At 47.7% G+C, this 19,134-nt stretch overlaps 1 protein-coding gene across 2 annotated transcripts in view; it reads right to left on the bottom strand.

Moving 5' to 3' along the window:
- Positions 1–19,134, bottom strand: part of ARFGAP3 (ADP ribosylation factor GTPase activating protein 3) — a 94,733-nt gene that overhangs the window by 23,606 nt on the left and 51,993 nt on the right. For both annotated transcript variants that reach the window (XM_044281418.1, XM_044281420.1), the window contains 5 exons: positions 17,738–17,784; positions 17,018–17,157; positions 14,274–14,405; positions 13,446–13,580; positions 13,106–13,246 (listed from right to left, as the gene is read on the bottom strand). In XM_044281418.1, coding sequence (XP_044137353.1) covers positions 13,106–13,246; positions 13,446–13,580; positions 14,274–14,405; positions 17,018–17,157; positions 17,738–17,784 — 595 coding nt within the window. The remainder of the gene's footprint in view (positions 1–13,105; positions 13,247–13,445; positions 13,581–14,273; positions 14,406–17,017; positions 17,158–17,737; positions 17,785–19,134) is intronic.

Here is a 19,134-nt window from a genome sequence, read left to right as displayed (position 1 = left end):
TCCACATGAGAAGGAGGACCATACAGTAGACAACACAGTATCTAGTGCAATACTCCACATGAGAAGGGGGACCATACAGTAGACAACACAGTATCTAGTCCTAGTGCAATACTCCACATAAGAAGGAGGACCATACAGTAGACAACACAGTATCTAGTGCTAGTGCAATACTCCACATGAGAAGAGGACCATACAGTAGACAACACAGTATCTAGTGCTAGTGCAATACTCCACATGAGAAGGAGGACCATACAGTAGACAACACAGTATCTAGTGCTAGTGTGATACTCCACCTGAGAAGGGGGACCATAGAGTAGACAACACAGTATCTAGTGCAATACTCCACATGAGAAGGGGGACCATACAGTAGACAACACAGTATCCAGTGCTAGTGTGATACTCCACCTGAGAATGAGGCAATACGGCAGTAGCCAAATTAACTAGGGCTGGAGAAAAACTGCACCTGGTGAGGCCACACCGTAGTAGCCACAGTTTCTAGGGCTAGCACAATACTCCACCTGGGGAGGAGGTCATACAGTAGTAGCCATGGTATGAAACGCAAGTGTAAATACTCTACTTGAGGGGTCTATACAGTGGTAGCCACAGAATTTAGAGCCAACATAGATACTACACCTGAGGAGGAGGCCATACAGTAGTAGCCATGGTATGAAATGCAAGTGTAAATACTCTACTTGAGGGATCTATACAGTGGTAGCCACAGAATTTAGAGCCAACATAGATACTACACCTGAGGAGGAGGCCATACAGTAGTAACCAAGGTATGTAGTGCCAGTGCAAATACTCCACCTGAGAAGGAGGAGAGCTGGTAGTGGATACAGCATTACGAGTCAGGGTAATGGTTGACCCGTTGATCGGATGAATGTGGGAGTCACCACAGTATTCTGTTCTGGTGCAGTTGCTCCACCTATTGAAGGTGTCAATGACGATGATTAACATTGTAACGTGGTTTCCCTGGAAAGGCAGAAGCCGCCATGCAGGTGCTCAACACGAACACAAAAAGTGTATCTGATGAAGGGGTTAATGCGGTAGTAGCTGCAGTATCAGGTGGTAGCTCCCATATTCCAGCTGTTGAGGAGGATAAGGTGATAGTAGGCACGGTTTCTAGCAAATACTCCACCTGTGGAAGAGGAGGTACAGTATCTAATGCTTGGACCAATATTCCAGTGTGGCGTAGTAGTCATAGTATCCAATGTTGGTGCAATTACTCCACCTGTTAGTGTGATTAATCTACCTGTGGAAGGAGGCAATGGGATAAGATATACGGTACCTAGTGGTAGTGCAATTAATCCGCCTGTGAAAAGGGGTGATGGGACAGGATGTACAGTATCCAGTGGTAGTGCAATTACTCCACCTGTGGAAGGGCGTAATACGTCAGGCTGTACATTATCCGGTGGTAGTGCAATTACTCCACCCATGGAAGGGGGTAATGCAACAAGATATACATTATCCAATGGTAGTGCAATTACTCCACCTGTGGAAGGGGTTAATGCAACGGGATGTGAGGTATCCAGTGGTAATGCAAGTACTAGCTGAAATAAGGAAGAGGAAACCCAGCCGGGGGGGGGGGGGGATTGTTGGGAGGAATGGAATGGGGTGGTGGAGTGGATAGTTCACTATACTCAACCCATCTTCATCCTCTGCTTCACCCACCCCTAGGGGTACCAGCAGGGTCATCCCTTCAGCCTCTAGCACATTGATAGCCATCAAAATAAAAGTTCTGGAAGCCTCCTTTTTCAACATTTCACTGTTTGTACTTTTGCAGTATCCTCCAATCACATCTAGAGCGGCTTTCACAATTCTGCTAGTTGCTGTTGTAACACAAATAACAGATTATGATACTAAGGGAGGACCACCTGAATCAGACAAAAAATAATGTAATAAGTGGTCAAAATTAAAACTTAACATTTAATGAGTATATTTAGAAAAATTGATCCCAAGATATAACGATACATAGACTTGAATATAAATCAGAAGCAACGCGGCGGGTTGCCACACGGAAAGACTGGTACCATATACTAAACCAAACACTGAAAGGAGATGCTCGGCGGCACCAAAATAGTAACCGTATGGTCCTACCACTCAGATGACAGGCTTCTGGATCCACAATTGACCGGCTGGTGTTGATGGATGTGCACACCGTTGCTCTGGTAATTGCGTAGTACAGGGTGGTCTGTAGTGCTGGCTGGCCCTAGTAATACCCTGGAGCCCTACACTGGCCTATGTGACCGGATGGCGGTAAACCGCCACCAGTCACCTACAGGAACCTCACCCTGGAATTCGTGCGCCCTAGAAGGCCCTCGCTTACCTGCTCCCTACATGCACGTTTCGCTAAAACAAGATGAGTGACAAGCTCATCAGGGGAAAACGGTCGGCTTGGGCTAAACCTGTGCAGGGTGCACTGACGGAGATGTCAATAGTGCACTCTGCATAGAGATTAAGTAGCACCACGATCCAGATGTAGATCAAAGTGGGCTGGTTAGCTGTGAGGGAAGAGGGGGGTCAAGATATAGAGCCCCTCTTCAACTAGCTATCTAGACGCCTGGGCTGATGTAGCCTAAAGGGTATCTGTAGATCGCTACCTTTTAAAAAACGAGCCAGCCTCAGAATGAGGCTTGGCTAAGACACGCCTCCCACATCCGGAGTGAGCGGTGCACGCCCGCGCATGCGTGGAGCGATGCATCGCATAGGAGGAGGAAGGCAAAGGGGCGGACGTGACATGACAGCGATGACGTCACCGCGTCCTATCACGCTGATACAGGCGTGATCACATGACGGTTGCCTGGCAAACGGGACGCATTCCCAGGCACCGTTCAGCATCGCAGCTCCTGATGTGTAGCTGCGCATAGTTTAGAATTGGTATTTAATGGCACAAAATAAATATAAGAATCAAGACTGTAGAGGTCTCAAGCGGACACATATAGGGGGCATAGGGAGAATTGGAAATAAAGGAAGGGGCAGGGAAGCGGTAGGTAGACAGGAAAAGGGGAAAGGGATAATCATATAATGTCATAAAAACAGCAAAGTAAATACGAAAATCACCAGTGTGTTAAATAAAACAGCTGTAATTAAGCTGTTCATTTAGACCCGTGGGAGAGACTGTGGACAGAGTGTAGATCCAGCGGGATTCTCTCTGTAATAACACACGGTCCCAGTCTCCACCACGGACCGAACGCGCCACTTTCTCAATTCCAATAGCCCGAAGGCAGTTTGCGTTCCCCTGGTGGTAATCATGTACGTGCTTAGATACTGTTGTGTCCCTGTTATTGGCAATGTCGCCAAGATGCTCGCGCAGCTCACGTTTCGTTTTCCCCACTGTGACGAAACCAACCTCGCCACGGTGTTTTGGAGGGGGCTGGTTGCTAGCCTCTTGCCTCAGGATTATGGCCCATACTAACTTTAAAGAAAACAGGCCGGCCGCACAGCTTAAATCTGTCTTTGGAATTGTGTTTTATGTTATTATGCGTTCGGTTAAATTGTATGTTATGTGAGGGCACCCAGATAGCTAATATTATTGTATTCGTGTATTCTGAGTGCCATTCACCTAATGATATGCACTCAGACTTGAGCTATCTGGGGATATGTTAAATGTCTGTGTTTGCTGGGAGGGTGTGCCATTGTGTGTTTGGGTGGTGATTCCTGTCCTGTTGTCTCCACGTGTGTATTGGTGTTTTCCCTTTGTCCTGAGACATAATTGGATTGCTCCTCGGGTGTCGTCAGGCAGAGAGGAGGAAACCATGATGCATTGTGGGGATGTGTTGTGTCTGTGTATCCTGAATTTCTGCATATCTGTCCTGTGTCACAGTCTCCATTCTGGTCCCCTAAGGGCGTGGCCACCAGATGGGGACCTGCATAAATACGGGCGGGTAGCCCTCAATAAAGTGTTCCTGCTTTATCCTTCATCATGCTGAGACTGGTGTTTGGATAACTGATCAAACTGGGGGATTGCTATACGCTGAAGATTTGCTATACTCCCCTGGCATAACTACTAGCTCTTGTAAGAGCTGTTCCTGCTCTCTGGCTGTAGGAGAGGTTCACCCACTGGAGCCTGGAGCCTTGTCGTAGGTCCAGCGTGGGTGGAGGACGGTGAGACCTCAACCAAGCTGCGGCGGTTCGTGGGGTCTGCAGTGCGTACAGTGTCAAGTGGAGTGCTTGGAGTCCTCGGAAAGCACTAGGAGCATCTATCGACGGAGGTACCCGGTCGGGGTGCCAGGCGTTCCGTTACACCCACATACTCCAAACCGCATTCGCAGGTGATCTTATATATAACGCCCTGCGTCTTGCAATTGATGAAATCCCTGATGGGGAAGGTTTTTGACAAATTTGAGCTGAAAAAGGTTTTGCCAGGTTGGATGAAACCACAGGCCACACAACCACTGCACCTGAAACAGCCCGTGGGCCTGCGATCGAGCCAGGTGCCTTGCCTAGGGACTGGTGTGAAATGGCTGTGTACGAGAAGGTCCTTCAAATTACTACCCCTTCTAAATGTTATCTGGGGGTAGTCGTGCACGGCTTCCTTAATATCAGGGTCCATCAGGAAAATGGGCCAGTGCTTATTAAGGATCCCTCGTATTCTATCAGCACAGCCATCAAAGGTGCCTAGTAATCGGATCTTCTGGTCTTGAGGCAATCTTACCCTGGGCACCAGGAGGTCCGGACGGGCCGTGTCGACCGCCCTCTGATAGGCCTGCCTGAGTACCTTGTCAGGGTACCCCCTATTAAGAAACCTGGTTCTTAATTCGTTAGCCTTTATCTTGAATTCGGATCCCTCGGAGCAGTTGCGCCTAAGGCGCAGATACTGGCCGCACGGAATACCCCTCTTAAGGGGGGTGGGATGGCTGCTGCTCCAGTGAAGGACCGAATTGGTGGAAGTAGGCTTCCTAAAAATGGTTGTGGAAAGCTCCCCGCCGTCCTTCCTAGATATGGATATATCAAGGAACGGGAGGCTAACTGGGTCCGATTCGTGTGTGAACCTCAGGCCTATGTCGTTGCGATTGAGTTTCTCGACAAAATCACAGAAAGACGGTTTGGAATCATTCCAAATGAGGAAGACGTCGTCAATGTAACGGGCCCACAAACCTATGGGCCCGGTACTTGACGACATCTCCTCAGAGAACACACTGGTAGACTCCCACCAGCCCAGGAGCAGATTGGCATATGTCGGCGCACAAGAGCAACCCATCGCCGTGCCCCTGAGCTGGTGGTAAAGTTTCGGTCCGAAATAGAAAAAATTATGCGTCAGCAGAAACTCCAGGAGTTTCAGGACAAAGATGTTATGCTCAGAAAACCTCAGAGTTTTTTAGATCAGGCAATCCCCTATCCACTAAGAAACAGGTCGCAGACTCGGGACCAGCAGGCCCCCAGGTAATAAATTTGTCTAAAAGAGTACTTAATAACACTGAAATGGCTGTCCTGAGTAAGGGCTTATCTTTCGTTCCAACAAGCCGTTTTGACGCTTTCACCTGGACTAAAGACTTACATCTGTTCATTAGGAAACTCAGGTGGCGCAAATTTTTCATACATAAGGATGTACGGCAGTGTCAGGAACTAGGTATTCCCCTTGATATTTTACCTGATGTTAGGCTGCTGTACAATCTGGATGAACCAGACGGAGGTTTTTCTGGTCTGGGTCCTTTTACGACCCTTAAAAACAAGAGTACCAGGATGCCCCCCTCTGGGGATATATCATGTTTGGACATTTTTCTCCAGCTTGTGACAGCAGACCTCAAACACATCACATCTCTCCCCTCTTGCCATAATTGCACTAGGGAAGAATGGGAAGCCATCACATCACTCAAGAACGATTCCACGATCACGGTCAAACCCTCAGACAAAGGGGGCAACACGGTGATCCTGGATACGGCCGACTATAGAGCTATGTGCGAACAGATCCTCCAGGATAAAAAAAGTTATGAAGTCTTACCATATAATCCAACAGACTCATATTTAGTTGAACTTCTTGAGATTTTGCAGGACGCCAAAACTAAGAAACTTATTTCTGCGGAAGAACTTGAGTTTCTGTACCCTAAACATCCGGTTATTGCAACCTTTTATAGCCTACCTAAGGTGCACAAGGGGACAACCCCCCTCAAAGGTAGGCCAATTGTGTCAGGTGTTGGCTGCATCAGCCAAAACCTGGGCATCTATATTGACAAAATCCTTATGCCCTTCGTGGTGTCCCTGCCTTCTTACGTCAGGGACACCATGGACCTGCTGAGGAGACTTGATGGGGTGAGTATTGAACCACAGGCCATTCTGGGTAGCATCGATGTCGAGGCATTCTACTCGTCGATCCCCCATCAAGTCGGTCTCCAGGCAGTAGGACACTATCTGAGTATGAGGGGCTGTCAATTTTCTGAGCATAACATCTTTGTCCTGAAACTCCTGGAGTTTCTGCTGACGCATAATTTTTTCTATTTCGGACCGAAACTTTACCACCAGCTCAGGGGCACGGCGATGGGTTGCTCTTGTGCGCCGACATATGCCAATCTGCTCCTGGGCTGGTGGGAGTCTACCAGTGTGTTCTCTGAGGAGATGTCGTCAAGTACCGGGCCCATAGGTTTGTGGGCCCGTTACATTGACGACGTCTTCCTCATTTGGAATGAGGCTTGGCTAAGACACGCCTCCCACATCCGGAGTGAGCGGTGCACGCCCGCGCATGCGTGGAGCGATGCATCGCATAGGAGGAGGAAGGCAAAGGGGCGGACGTGACATGACAGCGATGACGTCACCGCGTCCTATCACGCTGATACAGGCGTGATCACATGACGGTTGCCTGGCAAACGGGACGCATTCCCAGGCACCGTTCAGCATCGCAGCTCCTGATGTGTAGCTGCGCATAGTTTAGAATTGGTATTTAATGGCACAAAATAAATATAAGAATCAAGACTGTAGAGGTCTCAAGCGGACACATATAGGGGGCATAGGGAGAATTGGAAATAAAGGAAGGGGCAGGGAAGCGGTAGGTAGACAGGAAAAGGGGAAAGGGATAATCATATAATGTCATAAAAACAGCAAAGTAAATACGAAAATCACCAGTGTGTTAAATAAAACAGCTGTAATTAAGCTGTTCATTTAGACCCGTGGGAGAGACTGTGGACAGAGTGTAGATCCAGCGGGATTCTCTCTGTAATAACACACGGTCCCAGTCTCCACCACGGACCGAACGCGCCACTTTCTCAATTCCAATAGCCCGAAGGCAGTTTGCGTTCCCCTGGTGGTAATCATGTACGTGCTTAGATACTGTTGTGTCCCTGTTATTGGCAATGTCGCCAAGATGCTCGCGCAGCTCACGTTTCGTTTTCCCCACTGTGACGAAACCAACCTCGCCACGGTGTTTTGGAGGGGGCTGGTTGCTAGCCTCTTGCCTCAGGATTATGGCCCATACTAACTTTAAAGAAAACAGGCCGGCCGCACAGCTTAAATCTGTCTTTGGAATTGTGTTTTATGTTATTATGCGTTCGGTTAAATTGTATGTTATGTGAGGGCACCCAGATAGCTAATATTATTGTATTCGTGTATTCTGAGTGCCATTCACCTAATGATATGCACTCAGACTTGAGCTATCTGGGGATATGTTAAATGTCTGTGTTTGCTGGGAGGGTGTGCCATTGTGTGTTTGGGTGGTGATTCCTGTCCTGTTGTCTCCACGTGTGTATTGGTGTTTTCCCTTTGTCCTGAGACATAATTGGATTGCTCCTCGGGTGTCGTCAGGCAGAGAGGAGGAAACCATGATGCATTGTGGGGATGTGTTGTGTCTGTGTATCCTGAATTTCTGCATATCTGTCCTGTGTCACAGTCTCCATTCTGGTCCCCTAAGGGCGTGGCCACCAGATGGGGACCTGCATAAATACGGGCGGGTAGCCCTCAATAAAGTGTTCCTGCTTTATCCTTCATCATGCTGAGACTGGTGTTTGGATAACTGATCAAACTGGGGGATTGCTATACGCTGAAGATTTGCTATACTCCCCTGGCATAACTACTAGCTCTTGTAAGAGCTGTTCCTGCTCTCTGGCTGTAGGAGAGGTTCACCCACTGGAGCCTGGAGCCTTGTCGTAGGTCCAGCGTGGGTGGAGGACGGTGAGACCTCAACCAAGCTGCGGCGGTTCGTGGGGTCTGCAGTGCGTACAGTGTCAAGTGGAGTGCTTGGAGTCCTCGGAAAGCACTAGGAGCATCTATCGACGGAGGTACCCGGTCGGGGTGCCAGGCGTTCCGTTACACCCACATACTCCAAACCGCATTCGCAGGTGATCTTATATATAACGCCCTGCGTCTTGCAATTGATGAAATCCCTGATGGGGAAGGTTTTTGACAAATTTGAGCTGAAAAAGGTTTTGCCAGGTTGGATGAAACCACAGGCCACACAACCACTGCACCTGAAACAGCCCGTGGGCCTGCGATCGAGCCAGGTGCCTTGCCTAGGGACTGGTGTGAAATGGCTGTGTACGAGAAGGTCCTTCAAATTACTACCCCTTCTAAATGTTATCTGGGGGTAGTCGTGCACGGCTTCCTTAATATCAGGGTCCATCAGGAAAATGGGCCAGTGCTTATTAAGGATCCCTCGTATTCTATCAGCACAGCCATCAAAGGTGCCTAGTAATCGGATCTTCTGGTCTTGAGGCAATCTTACCCTGGGCACCAGGAGGTCCGGACGGGCCGTGTCGACCGCCCTCTGATAGGCCTGCCTGAGTACCTTGTCAGGGTACCCCCTATTAAGAAACCTGGTTCTTAATTCGTTAGCCTTTATCTTGAATTCGGATCCCTCGGAGCAGTTGCGCCTAAGGCGCAGATACTGGCCGCACGGAATACCCCTCTTAAGGGGGGTGGGATGGCTGCTGCTCCAGTGAAGGACCGAATTGGTGGAAGTAGCTTCCTAAAAATGGTTGTGGAAAGCTCCCCGCCGTCCTTCCTAGATATGGATATATCAAGGAACGGGAGGCTAACTGGGTCCGATTCGTGTGTGAACCTCAGGCCTATGTCGTTGCGATTGAGTTTCTCGACAAAATCACAGAAAGACGGTTTGGAATCATTCCAAATGAGGAAGACGTCGTCAATGTAACGGGCCCACAAACCTATGGGCCCGGTACTTGACGACATCTCCTCAGAGAACACACTGGTAGACTCCCACCAGCCCAGGAGCAGATTGGCATATGTCGGCGCACAAGAGCAACCCATCGCCGTGCCCCTGAGCTGGTGGTAAAGTTTCGGTCCGAAATAGAAAAAATTATGCGTCAGCAGAAACTCCAGGAGTTTCAGGACAAAGATGTTATGCTCAGAAAACCTCAGAGTTTTTTAGATCAGGCAATCCCCTATCCACTAAGAAACAGGTCGCAGACTCGGGACCAGCAGGCCCCCAGGTAATAAATTTGTCTAAAAGAGTACTTAATAACACTGAAATGGCTGTCCTGAGTAAGGGCTTATCTTTCGTTCCAACAAGCCGTTTTGACGCTTTCACCTGGACTAAAGACTTACATCTGTTCATTAGGAAACTCAGGTGGCGCAAATTTTTCATACATAAGGATGTACGGCAGTGTCAGGAACTAGGTATTCCCCTTGATATTTTACCTGATGTTAGGCTGCTGTACAATCTGGATGAACCAGACGGAGGTTTTTCTGGTCTGGGTCCTTTTACGACCCTTAAAAACAAGAGTACCAGGATGCCCCCCTCTGGGGATATATCATGTTTGGACATTTTTCTCCAGCTTGTGACAGCAGACCTCAAACACATCACATCTCTCCCCTCTTGCCATAATTGCACTAGGGAAGAATGGGAAGCCATCACATCACTCAAGAACGATTCCACGATCACGGTCAAACCCTCAGACAAAGGGGGCAACACGGTGATCCTGGATACGGCCGACTATAGAGCTATGTGCGAACAGATCCTCCAGGATAAAAAAAGTTATGAAGTCTTACCATATAATCCAACAGACTCATATTTAGTTGAACTTCTTGAGATTTTGCAGGACTGCCAAAACTAAGAAACTTATTTCTGCGGAAGAACTTGAGTTTCTGTACCCTAAACATCCGGTTATTGCAACCTTTTATAGCCTACCTAAGGTGCACAAGGGGACAACCCCCCTCAAAGGTAGGCCAATTGTGTCAGGTGTTGGCTGCATCAGCCAAAACCTGGGCATCTATATTGACAAAATCCTTATGCCCTTCGTGGTGTCCCTGCCTTCTTACGTCAGGGACACCATGGACCTGCTGAGGAGACTTGATGGGGTGAGTATTGAACCACAGGCCATTCTGGGTAGCATCGATGTCGAGGCATTGTACTCGTCGATCCCCCATCAAGTCGGTCTCCAGGCAGTAGGACACTATCTGAGTATGAGGGGCTGTCAATTTTCTGAGCATAACATCTTTGTCCTGAAACTCCTGGAGTTTCTGCTGACGCATAATTTTTTCTATTTCGGACCGAAACTTTACCACCAGCTCAGGGGCACGGCGATGGGTTGCTCTTGTGCGCCGACATATGCCAATCTGCTCCTGGGCTGGTGGGAGTCTACCAGTGTGTTCTCTGAGGAGATGTCGTCAAGTACCGGGCCCATAGGTTTGTGGGCCCGTTACATTGACGACGTCTTCCTCATTTGGAATGATTCCAAACCGTCTTTCTGTGATTTTCTCGAGAAACTCAATCGCAACGACATAGGCCTGAGGTTCACACACGAATCGGACCCAGTTAGCCTCCCGTTCCTTGATATATCCATATCTAGGAAGGACGGCGAGGAGCTTTCCACAACCATTTTTAGGAAGCCTACTTCCACCAATTCGGTCCTTCACTGGAGCAGCAGCCATCCCACCCCCTTAAGAGGGGTATTCCGTGCGGCCAGTATCTGCGCCTTAGGCGCAACTGCTCCGAGGGATCCGAATTCAAGATAAAGGCTAACGAATTAAGAACCAGGTTTCTTAATAGGGGGTACCCTGACAAGGTACTCAGGCAGGCCTATCAGAGGGCGGTCGACACGGCCCGTTCCGGACCTCCTGGTGCCCAGGGTAAGATTGCCTCAAGACCAGAAGATCCGATTACTAGGCACCTTTGATGGCTGTGCTGATAGAATACGAGGGATCCTTAATAAGCACTGGCCCATTTTCCTGATGGACCCTGATATTAAGGAAGCCGTGCACGACTACCCCCAGATAACATTTAGAAGGGGTAGTAATTTGAAGGACCTTCTCGTACACAGCCATTTCACACCAGTCCCTAGGCAAGGCACCTGGCTCGATCGCAGGCCCACGGGCTGTTTCAGGTGTAGTGGTTGTGTGGCCTGTGGTTTCATCCAACCTGGCAAAACCTTTTTTCAGCTCAAATTTGTCAAAAACCTTCCCCATCAGGGATTTCATCAATTGCAAGACGCAGGGCGTTATATATAAGATCACCTGCGAATGCGGTTTGGAGTATGTGGGGAAAACGAAACGTGAGCTGCGCAGGCGCCTTGGCGAGCATCTTGGCGACATTGCCAATAACAGGGACACAACAGTATCTAAGCACGTACATGATTACCACCAGGGGAACGCAAACTGCCTTCGGGCTATTGGAATTGAGAAAGTGGCGCGTTCGGTCCGTGGTGGAGACTGGGACCGTGTGTTATTACAGAGAGAATCCCGCTGGATCTACACTCTGTCCACAGTCTCTCCCACGGGTCTAAATTAACAGCTTAATTACAGCTGTTTTATTTAACACACTGGTGATTTTCGTATTTACTTTGCTAGTTTTTATGACATTATATGATTATCCCTTTCCCCTTTTCCTGTCTACCTACCGCTTCCCTGCCCCTTCCTTTATTTCCAATTCTCCCTATGCCCCCTATATGTGTCCGCTTGAGACCTCTACAGTCTTGATTCTTATATTTATTTTGTGCCATTAAATACCAATTCTAAACTATGCGCAGCTACACATCAGGAGCTGCGATGCTGAACGGTGCCTGGGAATGCGTCCCGTTTGCCAGGCAACCGTCATGTGATCACAGCCTGTATCAGCGTGATAGGACGCGGTGACGTCATCGCTGTCATGTCACGTCCGCCCCTTTGCCTTCCTCCTCCTATGCGATGCATCGCTCCACGCATGCGCGGGCGTGCACCGCTCACTCCGGATGTGGGAGGCGTGTCTTAGCCAAGCCTCATTCTGAGGCTGGCTCGCTTTTTAAAAGGTAGCGATCTACAGATACCCTTTAGGCTACATCAGCCCAGGCGTCTAGATAGCTAGTTGAAGAGGGGCTCTATATCTTGACCCCCCTCTTCCCTCACAGCTAACCAGCCCACTTTGATCTACATCTGGATCGTGGTGCTACTTAATCTCTATGCAGAGTGCACTATTGACATCTCCGTCAGTGCACCCTGCACAGGTTTAGCCCAAGCCGACCGTTTTCCCCTGATGAGCTTGTCACTCATCTTGTTTTAGCGAAACGTGCATGTAGGGAGCAGGTAAGCGAGGGCCTTCTAGGGCGCACGAATTCCAGGGTGAGGTTCCTGTAGGTGACTGGTGGCGGTTTACCGCCATCCGGTCACATAGGCCAGTGTAGGGCTCCAGGGTATTACTAGGGCCAGCCAGCACTACAGACCACCCTGTACTACGCAATTACCAGAGCAACGGTGTGCACATCCATCAACACCAGCCGGTCAATTGTGGATCCAGAAGCCTGTCATCTGAGTGGTAGGACCATACGGTTACTATTTTGGTGCCGCCGAGCATCTCCTTTCAGTGTTTGGTTTAGTATATGGTACCAGTCTTTCCGTGTGGCAACCCGCCGCGTTGCTTCTGATTTATATTCAAGTCTATGTATCGTTATATCTTGGGATCAATTTTTCTAAATATACTCATTAAATGTTAAGTTTTAATTTTGACCACTTATTACATTATTTTTCTAGTTGCTGTTGTAAGCATGATTTGTCTTAGCTCCAGCCCAATTCCAAAGATGTGAGCTAGCTGCTTGGTCAAACTGTGTCGCTATCATCTGAGCTCCCACAATGCACAGGAAACAGAATCTGAAATCCAGCATTATATTTGAATGGATAAGAAAACATGAAGACGACGGTCTGGCTAGAAAGCAGCAATGCATATTGGAAAAAAAATGGCTCAAGTGTGTACCGGTCATCGTAGCTGGTCATCTTTGAGCTTAGTGTTGTGCCATAGTCATCGTTGGACGTTTCCTTCTTCCAGAAATCATCGGAACGGTCATCCCAGTTCAGAAATGAGCTACTGACTGGCTCTGGGGGGTCCTCATGGTATCTGCGGGTAAGAGGTGAATAGGAAAAGTCAAAAACACAGGAAAAGCATCTCCCAAGTATAATGCAGAATAAATCACTGACAACCCAGTGAAAAAGACTGTCACTGTTACATTGTCTCTACAGCGACCAAAGTGTCAGACAGGACTCCAGCAGCCAATTCTTGTAATATCTTGCTAAACAATTAATAGCCGAAATCTCACCGAGACCGGGAACTGCTAGTGCTGAAGAAGTAGTCATCCTGGTTATCTTCTTGATAAATCTTCTTTGGTTTGGAGCCCCTTGGGGCTTCTTGCTCAATAGTTTGCATTTCAGAGAGAACAGAATGTGAGATCCCACTGAAGACAGAGAGCAAGATACAAGTCAATGTCAGAGTATGGCCCCATGCACACGGCCGTTGTTCACAGCCGTGTGCGGGCCGTGGAACCGCGGCCTGGATCCCTCCTGAGAGCAGGAGCGCACAGCGTCACTGGTTGCTATGACGCCGTGCGCTCCCTGCTGCCGGCACAGTACAGTAATACACTGGTATGATCTATACCAGTGTATTACTGTACTGTGCCGGCAGCAGGGAACGCACGGCGTCATAGCAACCAGTGACGCCGTGCGCTCCTGCTCTCAGGAGGGATCCAGGCCGCGGTTCCACGGCCCGCACACGGCCGTGAACAACGGCCGTGTGCATGGGGCCTATATTGAATCTTCAATAATTACAGAGCAGCCTATTTATCATCGCCTGTAAGGAGACGTTCCTTCCAAGATGAATCCACGTCTGCGAGAAGTCACTATTTACACATCGGTTGCGGGCAGAGTGATATAAAATAGCCTAAATTATAAAAGATGTGGGTGAAGAGACGTGAAAACCACTATGGGCCCTACAAGAAGGCACCTCTTGCTCCCTTGGATATTTACACATGAATCTAAAGAACGTATATATAGTGGTCATTGGCGGTTGGGCTGTCCCGTGTTACCTAGAGCAGCTCCGGACCTGGGCCACTTGAGGCTTTACCAGATATGTAAACCCCTAATTGTCTTACGTTCGATTTCCAAACCCCATCCCGAGCCTTTCCGCTTCAGCTTTCTTCTTCGCAGGCATGTTCTTCAGCTTTTCTTCATCTTTATGTTTCTGAATTTCCAGATCCTTGTAAGCCAGACGTAGAGAAGAGACTCTGGAATGAAGAGGTAGGGGACAGGTTAGCTATAGAGGGTGCAGAGGTGGCAGCTGCCCCTAACCCTTGTGACTGAAGTGTAATGTAGTTTAACCCCTTCAGCACATTGTGATTTTCAGTTTGTTTTTTCGCTTTTCACTCCCTCCCAGAGCAATAACATTTTTTTTTTTCTGTTCACATAGCCGTATGAGGACTTGCTTTTTGTAGGACAAGTTGTACTTTCTAATGGCAATTTATGATATTGGATCCCCCTTTAAGGGCAGGTGCGTCTTATAGAGCGAAAAATATGGTATTTATATTTTAATAGACATCATTGCATCAAAAAATGTCCATACTATGAGCTTTACTTTTTATTGTTTCATTTTAATAACTGGGAAAGGGGGTGTTTGAATTTTTAACCCTTAGGATACCAGAGGTTTTTTTGCGTTTTCATTTTTCTTCCCCAATCTTCCTTGAGACATAACTAATTTTATATTTTCAGTCACAGTTGTTTGACGGCTTATTTTTTGTGGGACAAGTTGTACTTTCTAATCCCACCATTATTTATGGAATACAATGTAGTGGAAAGCAGTAAAAAATTCCAAATGGGGTGGAATTGGAAAATAAACACAATTCCTCCACCGTTTTACGGGTTCTGTTCGCGGCAAAACTGATCTATGCCTTTTATTCTCTACCCCACCTATAACAGGCTAGTGTAACACAGGCTACCAGGTGCACTAGAATGTTACCAAAGATAGAAAATGGCACTGAGGTACCTTGACTGGGTGCGCGGGCTCTGACATGTCCTTGAACGGAATATATTGGCTAAAGTCTCATTTTAACATCTAGTGTGAGGGTTTAGCCTTGTATTTGCATATATTGTAGTGCACCTTTGCAGTGATTTATTTATTCTCATAGTCTAATCCACACATTATTCCATCTTGTGTAGGATTTTTTGTGGCACATGTTGTATGCATTATTTGCCAGGGATTGCCGTTTGCAGCGGATCACATGTGGAGGTTTTGCTCCCCCGGTCATAAACATGCTACAGTATTTGAGGTTTTTGAGCATTTCCTCCCATTTAGGCCACTTTATTCAGTGATTTGTCTCTATATGTATGGAATGTGCCATTTTTTATCTTTAGTAACATTCTGGTGCACCTGATAGCCTGTGTCACACTAGCCTGCTATAGGTGGGGCTCATAGCCTCGTCTCCTAGGAACAGAGATTGAAAAGTCCTATTTAATTTGCTACGTTTTCTCCCAGAAATGTGTGTGTAAAGATACATGGTCTACTACTCACATTTTCTATTTTCTTTACGTTTTACTACACAATGTCAGACACTTGTCACCGTAGAGAAGCGCAGGTAAAGCACATAAGTCCGAAGGGGAGACCGATGCTTTCTGTGCTGGTCTTGATGTCCCCTGCTCTGCTGGAGGTTGTGCCTAATTTATGACAAGGCGCAAACCTCATAATAAATTAGGTGCATCCTCAGGCAGTCTCTGCACTAGGGATCGACCGATATTGTTTTTTTAGGGCCGATACCGATAATTTGTGAACTTTCAGGCCGATAGCCGATAATTTATACCGATATTCTGGGAATTTTCATTTTTGAAAAAAAATAAAAAAATTCCCACAAATCTGCTGAAAATTAATGTTTATTGTTAATGTGTATTTTTTTTGTAAATCTTTCTTTTTCATTTATATTTAATATTTTGGTGTTTTTATTATTTTTTTTAACTAACTTTTAGCCCCCTTAGGGACTAGAACCCTTGTCCTATTCACCCTGATAGAGATCTATCAGGGTGAATAGGAGCTCACACTGTCCCTGCTGCTGTGTGCTTTGTGCACACAGCAGCATGGAGCTTATCATGGCAGCCAGGGCTTCAATAGCATCCTGGCTGCCATGGTAACCGATCGGAGCCCCAGCATTACACTGCTGGGGCTCCGATCGGAGGAGCAAGGGAGAGGGAATCCTGTGGGGGGGCGCACTGCGACTGGGGTGGGGGGGGCGCACTGCGCCACCAATGTCTGATACTGGGGGGCTTGGGGGGGCGCACTGCGCCACCAATGAAGCTTAATCCCACATTTATTCATATACAGGAGGCGGGAGCTGGCTGCAGGATCACATAGCCGGCTCCCGACCTCTATGAGCAGTAGCTGCGATCCGCGGCACCTGAGGAGTTAACTACCGCAGATCGCAGCTACAGCTCATAGAGGCCGGGAGCCGGCTATGTGATCCTGCAGCTCCCGCCTCCTGTATATGAATAAATGATAGATTAATCTTCATTGGTGGAGCAGTGGCCATAGCTCCTCCCCTCCTCCTGTCCCCTATCCTTACATTGGCGGCAGCGGCAGGAGCAGCACAGGGGAAGGAGACACTGCTCCTTCTCCCCTGTGCTGCTAAGGGGAACACGGAGAGCGCTGTCAGCAGCGCGATCTGTGTTCCCCATACACTATCGGAATATGGGCAAAATAGATGCCGATACCGATAGTGTTCAAAATCCTGAATATCGGCCGATAATATCGGTAAATCCGATAATCGGTCGATCCCTACTCTGCACCTCAACAGGAATCTAAAGCAGCAGCAAAAGTGGTCGAGGGCAGCATAAAAACAACATTTGCGTCACTTACATGGGCTCCTCAGGTTTCTTGCTTAGGTTTGCATTCTCCTGCTCCTTTATCTTGTCTACGGCGATGGCTTGCTTCTCAATCTCGCTGAAGCTCTTACTGCTCACTTTATGGGCCCCCAGACCCGCCTTCCTGGCCCCAAGCTGTAAAATTTGAAGATACACAGAGAAGCATTACAAGAGGAGGAGCAGATACCAGTCACATCTACAGATGTAAACGATTCTAAGCACTGAAGATACGTGACATAAATCAGTGATCATGGGGCGACAGGTAAGGATTCTGCCCCTATTTCACTGAGGACCACCACAGTCAGCGCCTCCCCTGCATGAAACGGCGGATAAAAACGAGCACCAAATTACATTAAAGTGGACAGCAAAAGTCTATATTAATGCCAATGTCTAGCTTTCAAGACCACAGCTGCATTCACAGTTCTACTGGCTTCAGAGATGAAATCACCCACCATTCCCTGCTTGTTTAGCATCTGCACAGAATTTCGGGCGATTTGCATTCTGGGAAGTGTCGTCTCTGTACAGTTGTCTGACGCAGGATAAACTAACTACCCCCCTGCATCAAAGAAGCCAGCTCAACTGGTAGAAATCTGTGTGATGACAGGCACGCTGACTGTCCCCAATAAGCAGCGACACTGTGAATGCAGCTCTGGAGGTTTTTATTTTAGATAAAATATAAGTAGCCTCTCCCAGTTTCCCCAACATGTTCTCTTACCCCTTTCTTTGCTGCTCCTGGTTTCTTCTTCATAATTGAACTGCCCTCTGCAAGCAAAAACACTATGATTATTGACATGCAGAGACAGGGACAGGAGAAAGTCAAGCGATCTCCACTTTGTCAAGCAAGGAATACACAGGGGCGTGGGGGGGGGGGGGGGGGGGTCATTCGTTGCTCAGCTATATTTCATGAGGGCAAATGAAACAAGCGCAGCTAATGAAATAGGAAATTACACAGTTCATCCAAGCACAAAATTCTGGAACATTCTGAGCAGCAAAATGTTATCAGTCGGCCAAAGCTGAGCCCCTGAAGTGTGACTGACAGACAGCCGAGAGTATGTTACGTGTTCCACAAAAGAGATGTGCAGGTTGTTTAAAGCTGGACCTGATGCCACAATGTCTCTTATAGCCAAAGCTGGACCTGATGCCACAATGTCTCTTATAGCCAAAGCTGGACCTGATACCACAATGTCTCTTATATCCAAAGCAGGACATGATACCACAATGTCTCTTATATCCAAAGCAGAACCTGATACCACAATGTCTCCTATATCCAAAGCTGGACCTGATGCCACATGTCTCCTATATCCAAAGCTGGACCTGATGCCACAATGTCTCCTATATCCAAAGCTGGACCTGATACCACAATGTCTCTTATAGCCAAAGCTGTCCCTGATACCACAATGTCTCCTATATCCAAAGCAGGACATGATACCACAATGTCTCTTATATCCAAAGCAGAACCTGATACCACAATGTCTCCTATATCCAAAGCTGGACCTGATGCCACAATGTCTCTTATAGCCCAAACTGGACCTGATGCCAACAATGTCTCTTATAGCCAAAGCTGGACCTGATGCCACAATGTCTCCTATATCCAAAGCTGGACCTGATGCCACAATGTCTCCTATATCCAAAGCAGAACCTGATACCACAATGTCTCTTATAGCCAAAGCTGTCCCTGATACCACAATGTCTCTTATATCCAAAGCAGAACCTGATACCACAATGTCTCCTATATCCAAAGCTGGACCTGATGCCACAATGTCTCTTATAGCCAAAGCTGTCCCTGATACCACAATGTCTTATATCCAAAGCTGGACCAGATACCACAATGTTTCTTATATCCAAAGCTGGACCTGATACCACAATGTTTCTTATATCCAAAGCTGGACCTGATACCACAATGTCTCTTATATCCAAAGCTGGACCTGATACGACAAGGTCTCTTATAGCCAAAGCTCTCCCTGATACTACAATGTCTCTTATAGCCAAAGCTCTCCCTGATACTACAATGTCTCTTATAGCCAAAGCTGTCCCTGATACCACAATGTCGCTTAGGCTATTTTGCACACTAGCGGCACGGACCTCCGGCAGGTTGTTCCGTCGGGTGAACAG

The sequence above is a fragment of the Bufo gargarizans genome, chromosome 2 (genome assembly GCF_014858855.1).
Source record: "Bufo gargarizans isolate SCDJY-AF-19 chromosome 2, ASM1485885v1, whole genome shotgun sequence".
NCBI classification, from domain to species: Eukaryota; Metazoa; Chordata; class Amphibia; order Anura; family Bufonidae; genus Bufo; species Bufo gargarizans.
This window is presented reverse-complemented; position numbering and strand designations above follow the sequence as displayed.